This window comes from Poecile atricapillus, chromosome 5 (assembly GCF_030490865.1).
Source record: "Poecile atricapillus isolate bPoeAtr1 chromosome 5, bPoeAtr1.hap1, whole genome shotgun sequence".
NCBI lineage: Eukaryota > Metazoa > Chordata > Aves > Passeriformes > Paridae > Poecile > Poecile atricapillus.
In genome coordinates, this window is record NC_081253.1 from 15,604,407 (window position 1) to 15,627,274 (window position 22,868).

Genomic DNA, 22,868 nt, shown 5'->3' on the forward strand with positions numbered 1-22,868 from the left:
GAACCCCTCAAAGCTAAGACAGCTGGATTTCAGGCTGCCAGTCCTTGGCACAGGGCTGCTGAGGACTGGCAAATGCAGGCTCTTCTCCCAGAGGTCCTCACTGTGCTTTTGATCTCGCAGGGTGGAAGTGCTTGAGCAGATTCAGCTCAAGCACAGGGCCACAGGGCACACAGCCTGGAATTCTCCATCACTGGTCACAGCAGAGCTGATGGCATGGCCAACAGCAGCTCCAGAGGGTCAGGGGATCCTTGGGGACCCACACACAGCTAGAATGGGCAAGATCCACTTTACATGAAGAGCTTGACAGGATCTGGGACTCACCCCATCCTCCTCCAAGCCCTGTAAAATCGTGAGGCCAGAACAGCACTGAGGACGACCTCCCGAGTCCCCTTGTGTTGCTGCTGGGGAGAAGGTTTCCAAAAACTGTGTCAATATCCACTGTCTTCCTGCAGGCAGGCAATTACTGCTGGGCAAGTGGGGCTAATGGGGACCAGCACTTGTCACCAGAGCATAGACACATGACACGTCCTTCACGTGTGCATTACCTGGAGGGCTGGGGAAAGCCAGAGTCCCTCCTTGCCAGGGTAGGGAAAAGAAGCTGGCCAGGGCCACCCCAGCGGCAGCAAAACGTGGGGTGCAGCTCCACCTGGTGGACAGCCAGCCCCCCCAAATGTCACCCGGTCCCTTTGGCCACCACACGGAGACAAGGAACCACAGGAGCTTAGGGCTCTGCCTTCCCAGCCACCATCGGGAAACAGAGCCAGGGGATGCAGCCTCGTCCCAGCATTTGGGATGCTCGAGCACTTGGGAATGCTGAGGCAGCATTGACCTGTGGATGCACACACTGCTGCAAGTATGCAGCTGTGCCTGCCCATGCACGCAGCCTGGGCAGAGAGCACCAGGAGAGCTGGTGCAGAGCCAGCTGTGCCCCCACGACCTGCCCTTCGCGTACCGAGTGTCCCATGTGCCTGCAGGAGAGGTCAAATAAAGGCAGCCGCCTGCCTGCCGGACGGAAGCAATCCCGAGGACTGGATTGTTCAGCTCCTCCCAGCCAGGGAGGTGTGAGAACAACTCTCACCAAGAAACCAGGGGTCCTGGGCTCAACATCCGGCATCTGCATGATCCTGGATAAATCTTTGCTGACCACCAAGGAGGATACTTGCACGGATGCTTTCCTTGCCCCATGCTTCCCTTTGGCCTCTTCCCCCAGGATTCTCTGCAAATACAGCCTCTTGTGGCATCCCTTCCATCTCAGCACAGAATCCTCTTCCGTCCATCCACAGCCGTTTCACTGCCAGGAGGCTCCAGAGATGCTCCGAGCTTCTGGCGGGTTGGGGGGTGCTGGGTCTTCGCAGGTGAGACAGCAGGAAGGAATCACCGTCACTAAATGGGCAACCAGACGCTTTCCCTCAGAGCCGTGGAATGTTCCCGCAGCTACGCCAGTGCCCCTGACAGCCCGTATCCCCACAGCGGAGGGAGACAAGGAACTACGGCGATGTGGCGGGCACACAGCCGCTGCAGACACATCCCGGAGCCGGGGAGGGGACCCGGGCAGCGCTGGACCAGCTGCGGGGCGGCTGCCGGGAGAGGGCAGCACAGCCCCGGCCGGGCACCCCCGAGCCCCCCGGAGCCGCCCCCGAGCTCCGCCGCACCCTTTCGGGGGCTCCAGCGCAGAGACCACCGCCACCTCCCCGTGCTGGGCTGACAGGGGGTCTCCTGATGGAGCCTGACTTGGTTGCAGAGAGGATAATTGGCCCTTCATCAACCTCTATCACCCTGCGGCTATGTGTATTTTCTCCTGCCGCAAGACTTTACAGATGTGCTGGCAGGCATTTAAGCAGCCCATGGCCATACTTCGTACTTCTCCGTTGTTCCTTCCTATTCCACCCAGCACTTAGAGGTTCTTCCCTGAGGGATTTAGTGGCAGCGGTCCTGTGAGGGATGTGGGCGGGAAGCATCGCCTCGGTGGCAATCAATCCACATACTCACCCCTATGTCAGCAAGGACCGCCTTGCCTCTCCCACCAGCAGCCCAGTCCTAGAACCCACCTCTCTGCCCACAGATTAGGAAGCAGAGATGTGTTTTCATGTGGATTCAAGCCCGCCTCTGCCTCGCACGTTTTCCACCCAGAGAAGCTGCATTTCTCCAGCTCTCTGAGCCATTCCCATCACCACGGTTCAGCAAATGGCTGGATAAAAATAGTTTCTCTCCAGGGCCTGCAACAGGGCTGCCCGACTTGGCTGTGCTCTGCTTCACTCCACTGTGTAATCCAGGGCCGATTGTGGAGCAGGAGCTGCACAAGCTCCTCCAGCCACTGGAGGTAGGCACTGCTCCCCACCCCGAGCCACACTAAGCAGGTATTTCAGGGTAAACCTTGGTGGACCCACAGCTGTAACCCCTGCCCTTGAAGGCTGGGATGGGGACAGGAGGCAGGTGGAAGGTAATAAGGAATGGAAAAGGGAACTGGCTGGGGTATTCAGAAGCACAAGCCAGTTCTCCTCCCTGGGTACTGCAGACATCCTGCCAGGTCCTCTGTGGCTTCCCAGCCCCTCCTAGCACAGGCAGGACTTCTGCTGGAAGCTGTCTGCTATGTGGCCTGGGGAGGGGGAGCATCAGAGCTGTCAGACCCACTCACTGAGAGATGTACTGAGACTCAGCTCCGTCTCCATGGGTAAAGCAGTGCAGGAGCTGGCTGGCCAGCTGCTGCCAGGGAGACAGTCTTTTCCCTGCCTGCCTTTGCCAGTACAGACAGACCACAGCACAGCAAGTGAGCTATTAAAGAACAGCTCTAGCCAGCCAGCAAACACATGCTCATTCATCATGCTGGAGCAGGCAGGAGGACGTGCCAATTGCTTTAAGCCAGGACCCATCACAAAGCCCGTGTCCAATAACTCAGTAGCCTGGAAGTTGTCTAGGGGACCCTGGACCCTCCAAAATGCCTTTTATGTCATGGGGGTGCTGGGAGAGCTGCCCTGCCCCAGGCTGAGAGCCCGTGCATTTCTGAGCCAGAGCCCCAGCATGAGAACATTATGCCAGAGGCAGTTTGGAGAGGATGCGACAGCTGGCACGAGCTTGCCTGAGCTGCCCACACATTCCCACCTGAAGCAGGCAGACAGAGCTGCACAGCTCTATGTGCTGGGAGGCTCAGGTCAGCCTGAGCAGAGCGAGGGACTGCCAGGCACCTGCAGGGAACAGTAAGGATCCTGCAGGTCAGTGATAGCTCTCTCAAAGACGTTTTACAGTATTGCCTACAGTACTGGTTTTATACCAGCTTCTCTCTCCTGGTGCTGCTGTCTTCCCACCTGTCTCCATCCCTAGAGCCCAGGCAGCTATGCTGGGAACCAGAGTGCTCCAGCTTCCCATCTGGAATACCCCTGATTCAGGACAGCCCCTGCTGTCATTCCTGCATATCATTGCCTGCCAGCCTCAGGGCTTGAGCCTGAAGAATAAAACTAAAGAGTGCGGAAAAGATCTTCCCCCTTTCACATGGAAGTGCAGCTGCCTCCCATGTAAGCTGCAAAGCTGCTTCTTCCTGCTGTTCTTGTGGGGCTTGGGTAATTCCATAGTGCTTGCAGGAAGCTCTTGCCACTGTCAGCAATGCTGTCTTGGAGAAGGACTAGGAGCCTGCTGACCTCCTGTACCCCAGAGCTGCTGCCGCAGCAGGACACAAGCTGCAAGCAAGATCGGAATAATGCCCTGGAGCTCTTCTGCTGCTCATAGCTGAGGCCTTGAGCTGCATTACTAAACAGCCCTGAGCTGGATTTTTAAAGAGGCTTCAGCCAAATGTCCCCTCCTGGGAGTGGTAAGAGGTGCACGCACACCGAGCAGAGTGGTGCAGGAGCCACAAGCCCAGCCAGGGCTGGGGAACTCTCTGGCCTCTGCTGTGAAGTCCAGCTCATCACTGCCAAATAGGAATAGCCTTTATGAATGAGTTCTGGGAAGCCAGTTTGGGAGAGCTCACAGAATGTGGGGGAGGCTCTGTGTGAAGTGATCTGAGAGCAATTTTACTTCAACAGGAGCAAGCAGTACGCAGAAAAGTCTCTGCTTCCTCACCTGAAAAATTCAGCTGTGGGTTTCTGATGAGACCACGTGTACACATCAGAAAATCCTGAAATACATAAAGAGAGCAAAGACAACAAGGTCTTTCCTATCCCCTCCCTAGGGCTCCTCCATCTTCTTGGCTAGGTTGAAACCAGCTATGTATATCTAAAGGTGCTGACTTATTTGTCATCAGGAACCTTGTCCTGACTTTCTTCCTGTGTATTTATACCCCTTTACCAAATCCTTGTGGTTACTTCAGCCCAGACTAAGCTGGCCTTGAGTACGTAATGCTGGCCCAGATCCACTTTGGTTCCGGCCACTCCCAAAGCAAACCTCTGCATCTGAGGGTCTGTGTGTACACATGCCTGTTCTTTGCAGATGCCACTGCAGGGATGGCGGCTGGCCACAGTGCAGGATATGTGAAAATGAGACTTGGCTCTTCTTCCCGGCCATGGCCCAGAGGGCATAGCCTCTCCCCTGCTCCCAGAGAGGCAAGTCAGCCCCAAGCATCGGGGGGCCAGTCTAAAAGCCTGAAACATGGCTCCGAGTCTGCGCTTTCTTTGCAAACACCTCCAGCATCAGCAGTGCAGGAGGAGGTGGGGAGGGGAGAGGGTGGGCTGGTTTAGCTCCTCCCAGCTGATAATTCATTACCGCCTGTTAGCCTGGATCCGTCCGGCAGCAGCTACATCCTGGCAGCGACATGTGTTCATTTCACACATAAAATGGTATATCAAAATGCATCCTTGAGACACAGTCCCTGGAGCCTTTTCCAGCTGCCTCTCCCAGTGCTTCACTTGTGGGAGCAGTCCCTGCAATTGGGACGTTTTGCACCCATTGCAGAAATCAGAAATACAATCTTCCTGCATGAAGCAGAGGGGCAGCAACATCTATGGCTTGCTCTGATCCATAAGAGGGGGAGGCAGCATCTATGCTCATGCACGTGGTGGCTTATTGCACACCATTTGCAATGATGCAGAAGAGCAGCATCTCTTCCCTCCCCTCCTTCCCCGTGGGTCTGGAGCTTTGGGCAGCAGAGCTGGCTGGTCTTGCCTTGGGAACATGGAGGTGTTTCTCCTGTTTCTCTGAGGTCCCTGACTTCAGCCTGATGCTGGTGACCGTCAGCCTGGTGACAGTCTCCCTTCCACAGCAGAGTGGGAAGAGGCAGGGTGGGTGAAGGACCCCACACTTGCACAGCAGGTCATGGGAGTGCGCCCCCGTGGCACTTTCTCTCTCCCTGTGGAGCCATGCCCAGAGTTGAGCTGGTTCTCAGGAGAGATGAGGCTCGGCCACCAAGCCTAAACCCTTCATGTTGGCTGGTGAGTCTCAACCAGCCTTACACCCGCCCCAAGCCTTCTCCAGCTGAGCACCCGTTCTTTACGATCCTCATAAATTATAAATTCCTCCAGCATTTTCAAAGGCTCTTCTTCCCCACCGTGTACCCCTAGCACCCCTGGGCCAGGGGGCTCTGCTGGTCTGGGAAGGCTCATCCCTCCCCTTGTAGGTAAGAAAACAGAGCCGGACTTGGCAAGAGCAGCCGAGCTCAGAAGCCCTCCCTAGACCCTTCCCGTGTCCCCTGTCCTCTGGGCTCGCCCCCACGTCCCCCACACAAAGGGCTGGGGGGCCTTGACGGCATCGCAGGTCCCAGCCCATCCGCCCTGGCGGGGGCACCGAAGAAACCCCGCACGGGTGAAGGTCACGTCGGGGCGGCGGCCGCCGGGCAAAGCCTCGCCGCGCTCTCCCCCCTCGGCGCCCAGCGGCGAGGGGCGGGCGCACCGGGCCCCGGTGCGGCGGCGATTGGCTGTGGGAGGGGAGGCGGGGAGCGGCGGGGCCGCGGCTGGCTGCAGCGGCGGGCGCGGAGCCCAGAGCGGGCGCGGCGGAGCATCTTCGGGCACCGCGGCCCCGGTGCGGGCCGCCTCCCCCGCAGCTCCCGGCCTCATATGGGCGGTGCCGGCGCCCCGGCCCCCGCACGCCCGTCCCGCTCGGCGTTAGCATGGGCACGGTGCTCTCCCTCTCCCCCGCCGCCTCCTCGGGCAAGGGCGGCGGCGGCGGGGGGCTGCTGGCGGAGAAGGCGCAGGGAAGGGTGCCGGGCAAGGGCGAGAGCCGGCTGAAGCGCCCCGGCGTGCTCATCTCGGCGCTAACCTGGAAGCGGCTGGTGGCCGCCTCGGCCAAGAAGAAGAAGAGCACCAAGAAGGTGACGCCGAAGCCCGGCGGCGGGGCCCCGGGGGGAGCCCCGGGCCAGCCCGACCCGCTGGTGGTGCAGCGCAACCGCGAGAACTTGCGCAAGTCGGTGGTGGGGCCGGCCGACGGCGCCAAGCAGGGCCCGCTGGCCGTGCCGGTGCCCACGGTGCCCTCGGCGCCGCAGGAGCTGCACCCGGGCTCCGGCGGGGGAAAGCCGCCTCCGCCACCGCCGCCGGCCGGCAGCCGCCCCCCGGGCTCTCCGCGCCGCGTGGTGGTGCAGGCGTCCACCGGAGAGCTCCTGCGCTGCTTGGGGGACTTCGTGTGCCGCCGCTGCTACCGCCTGAAGGAGCTGAGCCCCGGCGAACTCATCTCGTGGTTTCGCAGCGTGGACCGCTCGCTGCTGCTGCAGGGCTGGCAGGACCAGGGCTTCATCACCCCGGCCAACCTGGTGTTCGTCTACCTGCTGTGCCGGGAAGCGCTGCGGGGCGAAGACATCGGGAGCCAGGCCGAACTGCAGGCCGCCTTCCTCACCTGCCTCTATCTCGCCTACTCCTACATGGGCAACGAGATCTCCTACCCGCTCAAGCCCTTCCTGGTGGAGGGAGACAAGGGGCGCTTCTGGGAGCGCTGCCTGGGCATCATCCAGCGCCTCAGCGCCAAGATGCTGCGAATCAACGCGGACCCGCACTACTTCACGCAACTCTTCCAGGACCTCAAGAGCGAGGGCGAGGGCGGAGACGGGTCCAAGCACTGGACGATCAGCCTGGACCGCTAGGGAGGTACCAGGCCCCCGGCGCCGGGGGCGGAAGGGGCCGCGCACCGAGGGGCGGGGGAGGCGAAGGACTGTCGGATTCACCCCCCTGCCCCCGCATCCTCCTCGCCTTCCCCCTTCCCCAGCCGTCAGTTCCACGGAGACGCTGCTTGGACCCTCCCTGCTCCGGATCCGGCTGCCCTCCTCCCCCGCCTCCGACCCCAGCCGGGGGCTGCGCTCCGGAACACCGAGGCGGCGGTGAAGACCGGGGAGGGGGAGTGGTGCCCCTCCTACCTTCGCTAAGGGGGGGAGGGAGAGGCTGCGGAGGAGCGGAGGCTCCTGGATGCGTTTTCTCTAGAAAAAAGGGGTGAAAAAAATGGATGTGGGGGCAGGAGGGCTCGGGGATGGGGGGGGTGGGGGTGGATTTTGGGGTGCGGCGGGTGCCCCAGGTAGAGGGTGCATGTGAACGAGTCCCCCTGCGCGGGCAGGGCGGCTCCGCACCTCCGCAGCGCTCCCGGTGCTGTCCGTGGTGCTGGAGCTGCCGCGCCTGAGCAGACAAAGGCGGGGATTGCGGGCAAGGCTGGGGGGGTTTCTGTGTTGTGGGCGATGCCTTCCCCCCACGCCCCCAGCCCACGTGTGGTATATGGCACCCCCCAGCATGGGCGACTCTGCCCCTCACCCCGCGGGAGCCGCCCGTATCCCCCTTTGTTCGAGCCGCTGGGGGGGCGCCCACGCCCCTCCCCACCGGTAAATCCCCCCGATGTGCCCCCCGAAACGGGGGGTGATGCCTCCTCCACCTTGGCTTGCTGCGGGAAGAGGGGTCTGTGCCAGAGGAGACATAGGGTGCCCAAACAGAGGGGGCCTGCTGGGGGTGGGGGGGGGGCTCCTCTCCTCTTCTCTTGCTTTGCTTCACTGGAGAATAAAGAGGTGGCCTGGATGGGCCTGGTGGTGGCTCCTGGACTTGCTGAGCTGTGGGGTGCAAGGGCAATTGGGGTAGCACCCTAAGCTCCTGGTCATGACCCACTCCTCCCCAAGAGGGATGGGGGGCCCTGGTTCCCAAAGGGGGTTTTACTCCCTAGTGTGAGTTTGGGGTCAAATTTTCACCCCTCTTTGTGCCCAAGGCCAGTCCTGGTCCACCTAAGTGTCTCTTGGACCCTTGTGAGCTCTCCTGGCCTTCTCTATTCCAAATGGAAATTCCTTAAGCCTGTATGTCACACTGAATTTAAACAGGATGCCACAGTTCATGTCACCTCCGTTTCTTTTTTTTTTTTTTTTTTTTTTTTTAATTTAGCTTTATTTTTCCTGAAGCTATGCTCTCCCTCACCTCCTTCCTCCCCACCTCTGCTCTGCAGGGCTGGGCTCCCTTTCCCTGGCAGCAGCAGGCTGTGGGAGCTGTGTTGCTATCCCTGTTACCAGCCCTGTGCTTCTGCAGACCTCCAGGGAGAGGGGTGGAGAATGAGAAAGCCTTGCCTTTTTTTAAAACTGGTTGCTATGCTTCAGGGTACTGAATTTGCCAGGACTTCTTTAGCAGAAGCTGCCACACATGCTCTCTGGTAGGGGTCTGCATCCAGTGCTTCCCAGCCCCCTGAGCCAGGCATTCGGGCTCCTCTCCACTGGGAAGAGCTGTGTTGGCTCTGCAGGTCATGGAGGGTAAGCTGGATTCTCTCTACCTTTGTGTGCATCAGCAGAGCTGCTAATTAGGCCCAATCTGGCTCATTCAGGCAAAGCTGTGCTGCCAGGAAGACAGCACAGATGTCCCTGTGACTGGGGCTGACCTGGCAGGGTGCTGTGCAAGGCTTTTCCTTGGCTGTGTAAACCCAACGAGACCAATGCTGCTCCCATCCTTCCTCTCCTAATGGATGCTCTTGTCTGTGCCTTTAGTTTGACATTCTTGTGACCTTGTGGTGAGCTGTCTGGGCCACAAGGCACCCACTACACACCCCAACTTTGGCTGTATCCACATCTTGTCATGAGAAAGGGAACTTTGGCTTAAACTGGTGGAATCGGAGCCTGATAGCTCCTATGGGGCTGCTGGAAAAGCCCTGGCTCTCCTGTATCGGCGTTTTGCAGAGAGGGAAACTGAGGCGCAGTGAGATGAATACAGCAAGGTGTATCACTGAATACAGCTGTGCTGCATCACAGGGTAACACCTGAGCCATTGGTACCAGATGTTTCAACCCTGAGCTGTGGTGTTTGTCCAGTGAACTCTGTTCCCAGCTCTAGGGCTTTATGGAGTCTCCTCCCCAGAGCTGAACAGCCTCCCAGCACTGGAGGATTTTCCCACCCTACCGATCTCCTTAGATACACTCACAGGGTTATTCCAGCTTCAAGCCCCAGCCTTTTGAAACGCTTCCAGCTGCAGTGAGGCCATGTCCTTCCCCTCCTCCCTTGTGTTTCATTGATTAAGAGTCCTAGGCCTCACTGGGGGATTTAGGAAGAGCTAATTGCAGACTGGTAATTGAAGACAGCTTGGAGTCTCTGGAAATGTCAAGGAATGAGAGAGGAGCTTAGATGCTCCCATGCATTTAAATATACATCATTGTCTCAGCCAGAGCCTTACTGGAGGGAGGGAGACATGTCTGCTTTTTCCTTCCCCCAGAGGAACTTGCAGAGCTGCTGGGGGGAGTGAGGCAGGGGTAGCACTAATCTTCCCTTGTCTGGGAGCTTTCTACTCCCCCCAGGGCAAAGGAGATGTGAAAGAACACAAGCAGAGCTGGGTACTGAGGGTGAGAATCTCAGGCAGGCTAGGGAAGCTTGGTTTTTCCCTTTTTAAAACTGTGATTTGACATCCAGACTCCTGTGTTGCTGCATGATTGATGGCCTGGACTCAGGAGGCAGCTATTGGAAAGCAGCAAGGGAAATGGATAGAGCTCGTCTGCAAACTTGTGATCCCTGCAGCCACCAGTGCTCCCTGAGGAGCAGTGAGGGACTGAGACCCTCTCAGGAGGGGCTGGGCAGCCCCCTGTGCTGCCAGCCACAGGGCCCAGCAGTGTCTGGGGCTGCAGGGATGGGAGGATTCACATTGGGTTTGGGACTTGGTAGAGTAACAGGGCCAAATCAGTGATCAGTCACAGCAGGGATCCAGGAGAGGGATCCCAGTGCTTTCCTAGTTTGAAATTCCTCCAGCAGCAACACGTCTCCTTTCCATGCCTCACAGTGAGTTCCCCATCTGCTCCACATTGCAGCAGCAGAGGTGGGCACTGCAGCCCACAGTGGGTTCGGCTCCTCCTGCTCCAAGAAGGTCTCTTCTCAGGACAAAGCTCCCTTATCTTCCTTCCCAAAGGTGCACAGGACTCTTAGATGTACCCTGGGTGGCAGTGGATGCCAAGGATGCATAGTCACCTGTGAAAAAGGGAGTTCCTACCTGGAGTCATGGAAAAAAGCTCTATGGGACTTTCTTTGCCTGACTGCTCTGTCTGTGGAGCAAACTCCATGGGCTAGATGAGCTGGCCATGGCACTGGGGCATGGAGAGGTGGTAGGCATCTGAAGCCTGGCAAGCCATGCCTCTTCCTGTCAGACAAACAGCAGGAAAGCTGTGTTTTTGCTATTAAGAGTTGTCATCCAGAGTGACTTGGAGATGCTCCATGGGAGGAAAATGTTGTGGATGATGTGGGCCCAGCACCTGCATGGCTGGTGAAGGACCTGCATTGGCCCAGCTTTCTGTGCAAGCCTCTCCTCATTTGCCCGCAAGGATGGTGGAAAACACGTTCCTCGAGGCAGATGGAAGTGGGAGGTCTCTCTTCTGCCTCTGTGGGAGCTGCTCGAATACTGGCTCCATTGCAGCTTTGGGCTGCAATTTTGCAGCTTTGCTACTGTGTTGAAATGGGAATGGCTCATGGGTGCAGGCTCCTGGTCACCTCCCTGCTCCAGGGCACTTCAGTCACAGCTGCTAATGGGGTGCCTGTGGGGGAGCACGTGGGCAAAATGACCCAGGGAGATGGCAGCAAATGGCAGAGAGAGTATGACAGGTTCCAGTCTAAACTGGCTGATGAGTTATGTGTTCTCTGGGAGGGGCAGGATGCTGCCACAGGGTCTCATCTGATGGATGACACATCCAGGTTGGGTGGAAACCTGCAAGAGCTCTGCCTGTGCCTAGGGTGGCCCAGTGGCAGGCATGAGGCTGAGGGAGGTGGGATGGCAAACAGTTTGGCTCCCACTGTAGCCAAAGCATGGCCTGTGGCCTTGCCTGGCTGTTGTGTTTGGGAATGAGGAGCACAGACTGGAAGCAGCTCAGTGCCAGGAAGCTGAGGCAAGTGAGGAAGGGGAATTGGTTACCTTAGAGCCCTGCTGTGATGGTTAATCCTTCTGCCACAAAGCCCGGCAAAGCAGAAGGCTGGGCCTGCCTAGTCTGGGTCATTACCTCCAGCTCACTTAGAGCTGAGCGTGGAGGTGTCCCTGTGCTGTCCCTGGCCTGTCTCACAGTCCTTCATCACTTCTGAGGACTTAGCTCCTTATGGAACAGCCAGGCAGAACCAAACTGTGACCCAGGGCAGATGTGAGGAGTCTGCCCCAGGGAGTGAGTGTCCCTTGGGCTGGGACAGGGGCTGCTCCCTCATCAGAAGTCCTGCATTAGAGCATAATCTGGCATTAGCACATTAATCCAGTCCTCCTGCTACTCAGCTCCTGCCCTCAGCAAAGTCCACAGCAAGGTCTCGGTGTACAGCTGGGCAGCAGTGGCACCAGGACACTCTCCCTGGCCACCCCTGATGGGCACCAGAGAGCTGGTGGCAGCAGGGACAAGGTTTGGGTTTATGGTGGCAGTACAGCTCCAGCCCTCAGCACATTGCCAGGGGAGAAAACATCTTTTGGAAGCATCACCGTTGCTTCCTTGGAGGGACTTCACAAGGGGTTTTGGATCCTGGCTGCCTCCACCTGCAGGCTCTGGCTGAGCCACACTAAGTCACGAAGCACTTTGCAGGGAGCCAGGCCAAAAGAAGGTGGTGTCTGGAGAAAGGATGTGAGTCAGCAGCTTGGTAATATGGGGCTGAGGAGCCAGTGCAGCTGGGATGAGGAGAGAAGGAAATAGGTGGGAATTGGGAGCGCTGGAGAGGGTGCAGGAGTGGGCAGGGAGGCAGACTGTGCGTGTGCCCCCACAGCAGACATGGCCTGGCTCTACTGCAAAGGCTCTTCCCAGCATAAGAAATGAAGAAAGTGGCAACATGACTTCACTAAAATAGCAGAGAAACTAATCCATTCCCCCTCTGATCCATTATGGGGTTGGAGGGATCCCCCTGTCATGCTGGCAAGAGGCTGAGGTCAGTGCAGCCCTCTTGCCAGCTGAGCAAAGCCAGATACAAAGATACATTTGTTTTTTGGTTTTTGGTTTTTTTTTTAGTAGGAAAAAGAAAATCCTTCTTCTTTTAATCACAGGGCAGCAGAAGAAGCTGCCAGGCCATGTGCTCTGCTCCCTTAGTCTTCCCAGCACAGGCTGAAGCCCTTTAGGACAGTGTTTCCCGTCTCACCCTACACAGGGCACTCGAGGACTCCCCACAGGTAGGTTGGAAGCCCACGGGTGCCCTGAGTGCAGCTGTCAGCCACATAAAATTGGCTCCCCACCAGCTGGTGCACACCACTGCCAGACACAGTGCTCCCCCATCTGCCCCCCCGGGCTGGGCACCCCTGCTCAGGGCCAGGGATGATGTTCCATGGGGAGCTGTGCCGGACTCGGCCCTGCTTGCCCATTGGCAGGATTTTGCTGCAGTCTGCTCCGAGCCGGTGGTTTTAGTGACTGAAGAAACCTGCAGAAAACAGCGCTGCTGCTGGACTGGGTCAGCTAGGGCTCTGGGGAGGGGGAAGGCTGGCTTGGGTGAAGGTGGTGCTCTGTCCAGCCCTCCGATGAGCTCAACGTGTGGTAAGGGGGGGGTGGCTCCCAGTGGGGCCCGGGGATGGGAGCATCCCGAGTTGCCATGGTGACACCGGCTGCATCCTCAGGCAGGCAAGAGCATCGCTGGTGCAGCACCGCACGGGTGTCCCACCCTCCCCCCGCCGCTCCCTTCCTGGCTGCCGTCCCCGGGGAGCGCAGGGCTGGTGCCCGGCTTTTGGCGATGCACCCTGGGGACAGAGCGGTGGGACTGTGCCAGGCGAGCTCCGAGCAGAGCGAAGCGAGCCGCCAGCCTGTTGCGCTAGCTGTGTACGGCGGTCCTCCCTCTCACAAAAAAAGGTAAGTCCCCATTTTCCCTAGCATGTCCCGCCTCCAATCCAGCAGGGATCCGGGTTGCAAGGTCGGGCGTGAGGCGGGGGCTGGACTCACCTGGGCTTCTCTGGTGCAGACACTGGCAGAGGGACGGGAAAGGGAGGAGCTACTAGTGACCCACATCCCTTAATCCGTGTCCTGCCCTGCGTCACGCAGTTACCTAAGCCCTGAAGCAGGCTCCCCCGGCGAGGTCACAGCCCTCTGCCCCGTCTCTGAGGGAGCCAGCTGTGGCCATTTTCCCCATTTTGTCCTTGCAAAGCGAAACTTGGGGGCAGGGGATGTCTCCAGCCTATCTTGGCGCTGGTTGTGTGGGGGTAACTACTCCTTTTAGCCTTAACTTCACCTCCTGCCGTCCCTAGGAACATTCAGAAACCCTGGAGGTAGGGATAGCCCCCCACCCAGTCCCTGCAACTCCTTTTGCTCTCATGGGTTCGCCACTAGCAGCATCAGGCTCTCACACTTCACAGCCTGAGCCCTCCCCAGAGGGCACACTGACATCAGATCCCACTCCCTTAAGCTGATTAGGGCAGTAAGGATGCATTGGAGCATATGCCACCAAGGCTATGAGAATGACCAGACCCTGGAGGGATGCAGAAGGGACAGCATGGAGCCCCCCCAGATCTGGGAATTGCTGTGATCTGGAGCATGAAGGGAGAGGAGGTGGGGGCTGACCACACCTTCCATGGGCTGGATAGTTGCATGAATCCCCCTACACAGTCAGTTTGATCCCTGTTGCAAGCCTGGGAGCCTGGAAACGGCGTATGTGGCTTCCCTGAAGGGGTGTCCCAAGTAACCCAAAGGTTTTCAGCTCTGCCCTATCTCTTGGGGATCGTAAGAACCAGAGGTGATGCCTGGAGAAAAGATGGTGCAAACAATGGCCACATCCTTCCCACCGCAGCCCTGAAGGTCTTCTGGCTCAGATGGGAGAGGATTTTCTCTCGCCAGCTCTCTTCAGACAGGAGAGGACACAGGTCACAGCACCTCTCTGTTTTATTGAAGACCAATCCCACCCCCCAGCCAGTGAGGAGCTCAGCGTGCCCAGCTCTTCTGCATCCACTGGGCCAAAGTCCTGCTCCAGAGGATGGGGGAAGCTCCTTGAACGCAGGGGGAGAGACCCAGGGCTGCCCCTTGATGCCTGGGGCTCCCCATCCTGCTGTCATCCCTTCTTCTGCTCCACCACCCATACTGTCTTGTCCCTGGGGATGTTCCCACTTACAGAGGGTGTCCCACCCAGCCCTGCACATGAGGGGCTAAAGCTGTAGTAAAACTGGAATGTTAATCTTGGAAGTGATGAGCAGGACACGGGCTCATGTGCAGGGTGTCAGGGACTGTCTGTGGTGTGATCCTTGGGCACTGTGGAGAGGGCAGAGTTGAGGAGACCAGGCTATGCTGACTCCAGGCTCTGGCCTTGTCCTGAGGACTGGCAGTGAGTCCCACACTTATCCCTGGCACCTCCAACCCCAGAGCCCTGCCCTGGGCATGAGTGAACCCATAGAAAGCATCTGCTCTCCAGACCAAAGCTTCTGAGGTCTGAAAGAAGCCGCCTTCAGGCAGCAGGTATAGGAGGGATGGAGAAAAGGAAGCCTTTGGAGACAAAGGTGAGGGGACCAAGTGGCCAAGGAAGGTCCCCTTTATTTGTCCCTGCTCAGTGGGAGCCTCATTCATGGACACAGCTGCCCTGGGGCCCCAGCTCCTGATTCCTCTCTGCAGGGAATGGGGAGGGTAGGCACAGGCTGGAGGCAGAGCTAAGGACATTCATGGCATGGGCAGTATGTTGCAAAGGAAAGGTGGGGCAATGTCCCTGCCAGGAGAGGAGCCCATGGTTTTTCCTTCAATTCACACCCCGCTTTAGGTATCCACATCTGTTCCCAGGATCATGGATACTTTCTCAAATTTTGATGGCTTCCCTCCTCCAGCCACCCACATCAAAGAACCAACCCAGCTATCCTGCAAGCACCCCCATCCCCCACACCACATCAAACCAAAAGGGGGACAAGTGAGAGCAGGGTACGATCCCATCCCGCATCCCTCCCCGCTGAGCTTCCCAAATCCACAGCCCCATGCTGCCAGGGACATGACACATCCACTTGGCACAGCTGAGCCTCTAATGGTAATGGTTGTTCATGTTGTTGAGGTGGGAGGCTGCCATGGCACTGAACGAGGCTGAGGGCTGGAGCCCATGCCCAGGGTAGAGGGACGGGCTGGAGCCAGGCCAGTAGGAGAAGCCAGCTGGTGTCACTCCCGAGGTCATGAGGTTGAGTTTGGAGATGCCCGAGAAGGGCAGTGGTGCCAGGTTGCCCTGAAATTTGTAGAGAGTGTGATCGGGGGTGGTTGGCTGGCACACCTGTGCCAGCCCGTGGAAGTCGAACTTGTAGGCGTAGCGCTTGCCGTGGACCTTGGTCATGATGTTCTTGTCATAGTAGTAGCGCAGCGCCCGGCTCAGCTTGTCATAATTCATGTTGGGTTTGCTCTTCCGCTCGCCCCAGCGCCGTGCCACCTCGTCAGGGTCGATCAGCTTGAACTCCCCATTTGTGCCTTCCCAGGCGATGCAGTTCAGGTTGGCCCGGTCCGAAAGCAGCTCCAGCAAGAACTGCCACAGCTGGATCTGCCCGCTGCCTGCAAGGCCGGGCCCCAGAGAGGTTAAAGCTCCCTCCCAGGGCACAGAATAAGGGACAGGAGGTGCCCCAATTCCCCTGGCCCACTGCTATGTTGCCCTCTCCCGCAGCCAGGTTTTGGCTGCACCTCATTGTCTCTTCCCTGCTTTAGAGACACATAAAATATTAACAGTGTTATGTCTCCTTTGCAACACCCCAAACCCATCCTACACCTCAGATATTAGGAGAAGGTGCTCCTGCACCTTGGGATGGAATAGGAGTGCTCAGAGGTCAGCACAGGTTGCAGTGGGTCTGGATCCAGAGTCTCCCCATCCCTCCCACCCATATTCACACACTGTTTGTTTTCATGGGAGGACGTGGCCTTGCTCTTTTGTCAGCAGCCCCAAGAAGGACGTATCTTGGCAGAACCCAGATCTATCCCAATACAAATATTCCCCGCTGCCATGTCTGCTTGAAGCTGGGCTGGTCTTGCAGCACAGCCCCTGCTCTAGGGACACTGTGCCCTGCACAGATGTCTCCATGGTCATCTCAAGTCAGGGTGCAACACTGATCTGAACTACACCACAGAGAGACACAGATAGGTGTAGGGGAGGGAGAGATGAGGACACAGTATGAGCTACTGTGGCTTTGAATCAGGTATCAGTGATGTTCCTTATTTCCGGAGTGAAATTCCCTGAGCCACAGCAATTGCATCTGCAGCTTGCACTGGGGAGTATCCTCGGTGGGTGCCCGTGGTAGTCCTGTGCCAGGCTGTGCATGCACTGGAGCCTGACACACCTGGACATGCCCAGGGTGAGGCACAAGGACACGCTCCTTGGAGAGGGAATCTGGATCTTAGGGTAAGGAGGAGTCCTACTGCTGGGACCTGGTCACCCTGCAGAGCAGCCCTGCACTTACCTAGACACCCCACTCTGCCTCCTCTGAGCAGCATCCCCTGCATATCCCTGCTTCTGATGCCAGTCCTTGCAGCACAGTCTCATTCCAGAGCAGAGGATGTGCCTTTGCAGTTATCCCTGTGCTCTTCTATCATTATTTTGTCTAAAGGTGCTTGGATCCTATACAGAGGTTTAGCACCCATGACCTCAGCAGCAAGTCCTACAGCTCTGCTACATTTCCCACAAAAAAAAATCCCCCAACTTGTTCTGCTTGTTTTACACCCACATATTTTATCTGGCGCTCCCTGTATCCTGCTCTAGAAGAAGCAGGGAACAGCCATTCCCCATCCATCCCCATTCCACCAAAACCCAGACATCCTGATCCAAGCAGTTGAGCCCAGGTCTTTCTGAGGTGTTGTATTTCCTAATTCCCCATCCTAGGACCGAGGTGGGGGATCTCTCCTCCCTAGGGTGCATCTGCAGCCCTTGCCTCTTCTCCATCATCACAGCCCCCATGCTGGCCTCCAGTTATCTCCCACCTGTGGGTGTTCCACTCCATGCAAGGAAGTCGGGGAGGTGTTGAGGGGTGCATCTGAGTGGGGTGGTAAGGCTCAATCCTGCCTGCCGCAGGGTGCCATGATAATGCACCCTAGAGCTCCCTAAGGAAATATCCAGGCATCCAAAAAGATCCTTCTCACTGCAGCACAGCGTTTAGGATATGGCTGGGGAGAGGCTGCAGTGCAGAGGCAAAAGGGTTCCCCCAATTCCATCTTTTCTACCCCTCCCACCACTAAAGCGGGGCTCCATTTTTTCCTGCTCAGAGCACCCCTGGTCCCTGCCTCCTAGCAAACGGGCGAGCTACACGGCCCAAACCCTGCAGTGCTGGCCCCGCGGTGCCCAGTGCTGCTGCGCTCCCAAGCAGGCTCCAGGCTGCTCGCTGGCCGGCACCGGCCGATGCCCGTGACCCCTGCAAGGGTTGTTCCAGGTGGATGGCTCCGGATCCCGGAGACCCATCACTTCCCAGCCCTGTCCGAGCCCCAGCACTTCGCTGGCAGCTCCCTCACGAATGATGTCTCAACTATCCTCTTCCACTCGCAGGAACGGATCTCCCGAGCCCGGATTAGCCCGCCCCACTCCCGGGATGGCTGGCAGCTCCCTCCCCGTCGGATGTCCCGGAGCTCCTGGGAGACCGGAGTTAGGACCCTGCACTCTCCCCGCTGCGGGGCTCGGGGGGATGAGTGCCCCGCTCCCCTCTGATACCACGGGACGGGAGCTTCCGACCGTCGGGGTTCGCCGCTGTGCCCCTGGGAATTGGGGCAGGATGCTCCCAGCTCGAGGCACTCGCAGCAGCAGGGAGCGGTGGCCGTGTCCTGCGTGGGCAGTCCCGGCAAAGGACAGAAAAGCGTCTCTGGTGGGCGGGAGAGAATGCGAGTGCCCTGGGGGTCCCCGCTCCGTGCCGGCCGAGGGGAGCCGGGCCTGTCCCGGGGAAGGGGCAGCGGTGCTCTTACCTTTCTGCACGCCGGGGCTGAGAGACCCCCATGCCTGGCTCTTCCCGTCTTTGAACAAAGTTTCCCCGACTGGATCTGGGGGAAAAAGGGGGCGCGGGTGGGGTGGAGAGAGGGTTGGAGCCAGGCGGGACCGCGACCCCCCAGCGCCCACCCGCGGGCAGCGTCCCCGCAGCCCCCGGCCGCTCCCCCTTGCCTGCCCCGCCGCTGCGGCGAAGCCAGGAAACGCGTCCAGGAAAAAGGAAATCCGATTTCCGACCCAGCCGAGGAAGCTTTTAAATAGGAATAGAAGATCCCGTGGGCTGGGGTAGGGAGGAGAGAGGGAGTGAGGGAGAGAGCTGTGGGGCAGGGGGAGAGGGAGAGGAGGTGGGTGGGTGGCAGAATGGGTGACAGGAGCGGCGGGTGGAAGCAAGGATGTCTGTCGGCATTTGGGGAGTGGACTTCTGTGGAAAGGAGAAATAAAAGGATAGATGGATAGAAGGAAAGAAGGAAATGGGTGAAGGACAGGAGAGACGATGGTGAGTGGGTAGATGGGGGAAAGAAAGTGCAGGAGATCAATGGATGGAAGGGCAGGTAATGGATAAAAAGATGGGAAAACAGGCTGATGGAAAGGACATTGGGTAGATGGAGGGGTTGGCCGGTAGCAGGGATGGAAAGGGGGATGCAGGGACAAGTGGGTGGGGTGGAAGGATGGATGGAAGCACAGGGGAAGGGTGGGTGGGTGGGTGGAAAGATGGGTTGGTAGAAAAGAAGGGTGGATGAAGAGATGGAAGGACAGGGTGACGGTGGGCGGATGAAGGATGGGAAGGTGAGTGTGCGAGTGTGGAAAGCCGTGAAGGCAGCTGAAAGGAAGAAGGGACGGTTGTGGTGCTGCAAGGCAGGAAGAGAGAACGGACAGAGGGAGAGGGGATAACAGGGTGGGCGCTGGAAGGGGATGGGGCAGAGGAGAGCCCCAGGGCCTCAGCGGGACGGGGCGGGCAGGGGCTGGGTGCTGTGCGGTGCAGGGCGCTGCGGTGGGGCAGCGGCCGAGGGATCCGCCCGTACCTGGCAGGTACATGTTGAGCAGCAGTGGCACCGCTCCGGTGCCGTGTCTCATGGCAGCTGTGGGGGCGGCCCGCGGGCTGCATGTTTTAATATTCCTGCCCCTATTATTATTATTATTATTCCACTTTATCAGGGAGCAGCTGATGGCGAATAAATGGCAGCGGGACGGGCAGGGGACGGGCAGGGGCCGGGGGAGGCGGGGGAGGGGGGAGTTTCCAGGCAACTCGCAGGGGCTGGGGCCCCGGCTCCAGCAATTTCCTCCGCTGTAATTAAAGCGGGCGCTGCCCCCCCCTCCCTCCCCCCGCTATCGGGCCCGCATCAGACTTTAATCACGGCCGCGGGTTTCTATGGAGAGCGGTTCGGGCCGCTTCCTGCCTCTTCCGCCTCCTTAACTCTTCGCAAACACGGCGGTGACATCCCAGCTGGGAGCGGGCTCGGACACTGCCTGGAGACTGCCCGGGCCCGGCCTCCCACCAGCATCTCTCTTCCTGAGCCGCCGGTCGGCCAGCACGGCCTCGGACCGCTGCACCTCGCTGCACGGCATGGGCATGGGCATGGGCATGGGCATGGGCATGGGCACTGCCCTCCTGGCGTCTGCCTCTCCGAGCCACAGTGCTGCTGCTGCTGCCCGTGGGGGTCCGTGCCTGCCCCTTCCCCAGCTCCAGACTCATCGACACAGTCCTGGGGTCTCCTTGTAGTTCACAGAGCCCTGGCGTGGGCCAGGTGAGTCCCCACCAGGTGCCTCCACCTCCAGGACGATGGTCATGTGGTTCCTTTGCAGTGCCCAAAGTTTTGGGGTGGGTGAGTGCATCTCCGGCAGTTGGTGGTACCAGGTCATACCACAGCTCTGCCACCTCACTGGCTCCTCTGTGCCCTTCTGAACAGTCCCTGCCCCAGGGACAGTTAAGCCTGTGACCATCCCACAGCATCCAGCCCTGTCCCAACCTGTTGCACATCTTTATTAGGATTCATAGAAGCTGTTACCCCCAACACCCACACAAACCAGGACGGCCCCATCTTCATCTGCTTGTCCTGGACAGCGCAGGGTACACTCTGAAGGCAGAAGGACATTTAGTGGAGAGGCTTATAATGAAGAAAAGTGATAACAGTTCCAAAAAGACACATCTGGCCAGGTTATTCCCTGTCACCCATGGCTCCAGCTGCCATATGCACTTGTGGTGTGCTGTCGAGTCTCTGTCCCCCAGGTCAGGAGTGGACCCTCCACAGGATCCCATGGCTTGAGGCAGCCAGGCAATGTGCCAGCAGCTGTCACCAGTTGTACTCCATGAGTCCAACACTGTACAGTCAAGCTCACAACTTCTCCTGTAGTGTTTCACTGATGTCTGGAAAAAGGATGAGTTCTTATGCTGGATTTAGCTGCCTTTCTGAAAAGTGATCATTGCGAGATGTGAACCTAATGGGAATCAGGATATGGCCATACCAGACTCACTGTTATTATTTCTACTGCAGCCAAAATATTCCTGCCCTGCAGAAGAAGCTGCAGCCCAAAGAAAGCAATGCTGAGTTGGGGTGGCACAGCCCAACAGAGCTGGTGTCTCCTCTTGGCAGGGGGTGTACAAATGTTTAGGAAACAGGAGGTCCCTTGGTTATTGAGTTCTACCTCTGCTCCACGTGCCCCACCTCTGCTGCCCGTCTCCATCATGAACACAGAGCAGATGCTGGCAAGGGAAGACATGAGCAGAGACCATGGTATTCCCCCAGAAATTCCCCACCAACCCTGTTTGGATGTAACAGCCCTTAAAAAGTTTCTCTTCCCCCAACCTGTCCCCTGAGCTCCCCTGAACCTCTCAATGGGGTGTCCAGCTCTGTACAGCCCAGCAGCCCTGGCTGCTCCCTGCATCCCTCTCCTCCCCAGCCCTGCAAAGTGCAGCTCTCCCAGCAGTGGCTCCGCAGCCTCCCAGACTTGCTTTCGCTGCCTGAGTCACTGAAACAAACCGCAGGCAACGGAAAACAAGCCCCGGAGACAGCGGGGTGAGGTGGGGAGCGTGCCAGAGCCACCACCCCGTCCTCTTCTGGCAGCCTGGGTGACCATGATACTCCTCCAGCAAACCTGCACGGTGGAGGGCATGGAGGGGGGTCTGGGCTGAGGGACATTGCCTCAGCCCAGAGTGGGGAGGGAGCGGGGCTGCAGTAGGGATCAGGCTGAGAAATAGGTTTAGGGCTGCAGGAGCTGGAGAAGGGGGTGCTTTCGAGGGCACTAGAGATGGAGACACCTAGATCCCTGGGAAAGCCAATGGGTGGGGTGCTAAAAGTGGGACATGAGGGAACTGGTTCTTTGAGTGATCTGGGGTCAGAGATGTGCAGAAGGGCAGGGAGTGTCAGATCCTAAGAGGTGGCAAGCCCTGTGTCCATGTGGAGCTTTGGGGACCCGAGTGATGTGACCCCAGGTTCGTGGGGGAGCTGGGGCAGACCCAGAGGACGAGGAAGGCAGGGTACATGAGAAATACAGGAAAAAGGGACCCATGTCCATGGGGGAGCAAGGGACTGGGCTGTGGGTCTTAGGAGGATCTAGATGAGGTTTCAGGTCTGTGGAGTTACTGGGGACAGAGCCCTGACATGTGGAACACCCAGCTAGAAGCAGCTGCAGGTCCCTCCGGCTGCAAGAGGCAGTCTGCCCCCCACCCCCTACTCCAGAGCTCTCCTCCCACCCCAGGTGGAGCAATAAGGACCCCAGACTTTACACTGACCCCCACACCGCACTCCTACCCCTCCATCACAGCCAGGTGCCCGGGAAAGCTTCACCTGTGAGCCGGTGTTGTGGAGCGGAGCCGAGCTGACGTGGCCCTGGGCTGGCAGCGCCTGGCCAGGTGTGCCGGAATGTGTTTGTGCTGGGGGAGAGGCCGTGGGGCCGTGCTGGGGTGGGGCCAGTGGGGAAACGGAGGAGACAGGGCAGGGCTGGGGTGACCCTGCAGCCAGGATGCCATGTGGGATGGGGATACACAGGTGCTGAGTCTTCTGCACAGCACCACTGGGGCTGGAGGGGACAGGGGGCATGCAGGGATACGCTTGTGTGCTCATGGTGTGCAGCTCACACACACACACCAGGGCTGGGGTCTCTGCACACTGCTGGGAACCCTTCTGGGACACTCCCTGTCTCAGGGCCAAGCATGCTTTTAGCAGGGTGGGCATCTGAGGCACTCAGAATTGTTCCAGCATGCATCCGTGTCCTGGGTATGGGGAGCACCGAGGGACCGAAAGCCTGTGTCCAGGAGGGCTTTGGAGTGCCAGAGCAGGATAGAAGACAAGGAGGAGGAGAGGAGGAGGAAGTAATGTCCTGGGTGCAGGGAACACCTCGGGATGGGTAGCCTGAACCCCATGAGGGTTCAGAGTGCCAGAGCCAGATGGAAGAGGAGGAGGAGGCTGGGAAAGGGTGCTGGAGGAGGAGGAGGCTGGGTGGGGCTCCCGGTGTCCCGGAGCCGGATACTGGCACGGATATGCTGGCGTGGCAAGGCTGGGGGAGGACACACACACACACCTGTGAGCATCGAGCCAAGCCCCCTACCACTCGTGGAACTCTACCCTCAGACCTCCTTCCCCTGACCCTGCACAACCCACCTTCCCCCCAGCCCCTCTGCGCCAGTGCCTCCAAACCTGACACAACTGTGGCTGCCCCATTTCTTGTCAGTGTCCCATCCTGCTTCAGA

The 22,868-nt window shown here is 58.6% G+C and overlaps 2 protein-coding genes across 2 annotated transcripts; one reads left to right on the top strand and one right to left on the bottom strand.

The window, feature by feature from the left end:
- The first annotated feature begins 6,031 nt into the window (after positions 1-6,031).
- CDK5R2 (cyclin dependent kinase 5 regulatory subunit 2) lies at positions 6,032-7,160 on the top strand. The gene has a single exon (XM_058840132.1). It carries the CDS (start codon positions 6,032-6,034, stop codon positions 6,992-6,994), a length of 963 nt encoding a protein of 320 aa, XP_058696115.1. The 3' UTR covers positions 6,995-7,160.
- A 6,987-nt stretch (positions 7,161-14,147) lies between these two features.
- FEV (FEV transcription factor, ETS family member) lies at positions 14,148-19,777 on the bottom strand. Its single transcript, XM_058839757.1, has 4 exons — positions 19,678-19,777; positions 19,204-19,260; positions 18,163-18,366; positions 14,148-15,780 (listed from the first exon to the last, which is right to left on the bottom strand). The coding sequence occupies exons 1-4, from the start codon at positions 19,775-19,777 to the stop codon at positions 15,269-15,271; spliced, it is 873 nt and encodes a 290-aa protein (XP_058695740.1). The 3' UTR covers positions 14,148-15,268.
- Between the last annotated feature and the right edge of the window lie 3,091 nt (positions 19,778-22,868).